The sequence below is a fragment of the Echinops telfairi genome, unplaced genomic scaffold (assembly GCF_000313985.2).
Source record: "Echinops telfairi isolate 266 unplaced genomic scaffold, ASM31398v2 ScPeMD7_655;HRSCAF=1070, whole genome shotgun sequence".
Taxonomy (NCBI): domain Eukaryota; kingdom Metazoa; phylum Chordata; class Mammalia; order Afrosoricida; family Tenrecidae; genus Echinops; species Echinops telfairi.
Window position 1 is genome coordinate 20,384,066 of NW_022104553.1, and position 1,433 is coordinate 20,385,498.

Consider the following 1,433-nt stretch of genomic DNA (forward strand, 5'->3'; position numbering starts at 1 on the left):
GGGACTCTCTCTCTGCCCCTCTTCCTCTCTCTCACATGAAAATGGGACTCAGGTGATGCGTGGTGAGTAGTCTCTATCTATCTCTCTATCTATCATCTATTATCTATTATCTATCTATCTATCTATCTATCTATCTATCTATCTATCTATCTATCATCTCCTGGGACTGAGGTGGTGAGTGATGGAGTCGTGTCTCTCTCTCTCTCTCTCTCTCTCTCTCTCTCTCTCCACATCTCTCTCTCTCTCCTGGTCTCTCATTCTCTGTCATGTTAGTGTTTGTCTTCTCATCTCCCTCTTTCCCTCTCTCAGCTTCTCATGCTTTCTCGGTAGTCTCCTATCCATGTGCTCTTGAATGGCCTTGTCTCCATTTTTACCCCCTCCCTCCATTGGTCTGTTTCTGCCTCTATGGACCCCTGGCAAGGATCCCACATTTCCCTCTCTTTCGCCTCCCGCTTAGGGTGACTCCGGAGGCCCTCTGGTCTGTAATGGAACACTGTATGGCATCATCTCCTGGGGTGACTTCCCCTGTGGGCAGCCCAACCGACCTGGTGTCTACACTCGAGTCTCTCAATACATCCTGTGGATCCGGGAAACAATCCGGAAACACAACGGCAAGTGGATGGATGTGACACAGACAGAAGCCGCTGAGATCCAGTAGATGCGTTCTGAATTTTATTTCCGTGGGGAAACTCAGTAGGAAGCATAATAAAAAATCGGGTGCTTCCCTGCTTCCTGCTTCCCCACAGTGGCCTCTTTCCTCAAGCCTTCCCCCAAGCCTTCCACTCTAGCTGGTGGCCAAGGTTCTCAAAACAGTGAGCCCAAGCGCATGTTCCCCATTTCTGATGTGTTTAATCACTGCCTACATGGCAGTCTCCCAAACACAGCATCCCTGGAAACACACCGGTCCCTTGAATGTCCCCAAGCCAAATCACATTCCAGGTCTCCCAAATGTTTCAGCATGGCTAGCAGACTCCGAAGCTCTGGTGGGGCGATGGTTAAATGCTTGGCTGCTGACTAGAAGGTGCCCAAACCAGCAGCTGCTCCACCGAAGGAGGAAAAACTGGAGATCAACTTCCCTAAGGCTCTCAGCTGAGACATCCTACGAAGCGGTTCTACTCTGTGCTTTAAGGGCTCCCTGAGTGGGAATCAACAGCACAGACCCAGACGGTGTTCCAGAGGCCCTGTGTGGTAGTTACATCGTCTGTTGTCAACTTGAGACTATTAAGAGTGAAGTGGTGGGAGTGTAGCCTGTCAATCAGGTTGCAGGTTGATGACCTCATCGGGAGGCGCAAAGGAGATAAATAGTTCACTGGAGGTCAGACACACGCTCCCTGCGAGAGATTCCTGTTGACCAGACACGTGGAGCTACGCTAGAGGCCCGGAGCTGAAGGAGCCACGTGGAGACCCCTCCCAGCGCTGAGATGCTTCCACCG

General features: G+C 51.2%; 1 protein-coding gene across 1 annotated transcript in view; it reads left to right on the top strand.

The window, feature by feature from the left end:
• LOC101641548 (kallikrein-13) overlaps positions 1-658 on the top strand; it is an 84,612-nt gene extending 83,954 nt beyond the window's left edge. The window contains exon 6 of the mRNA XM_045292425.1: positions 458-658. Within this exon, the coding sequence (XP_045148360.1) occupies positions 458-658 (201 nt within the window). The remainder of the gene's footprint in view (positions 1-457) is intronic.
• The last annotated feature ends 775 nt before the right edge of the window (positions 659-1,433 follow it).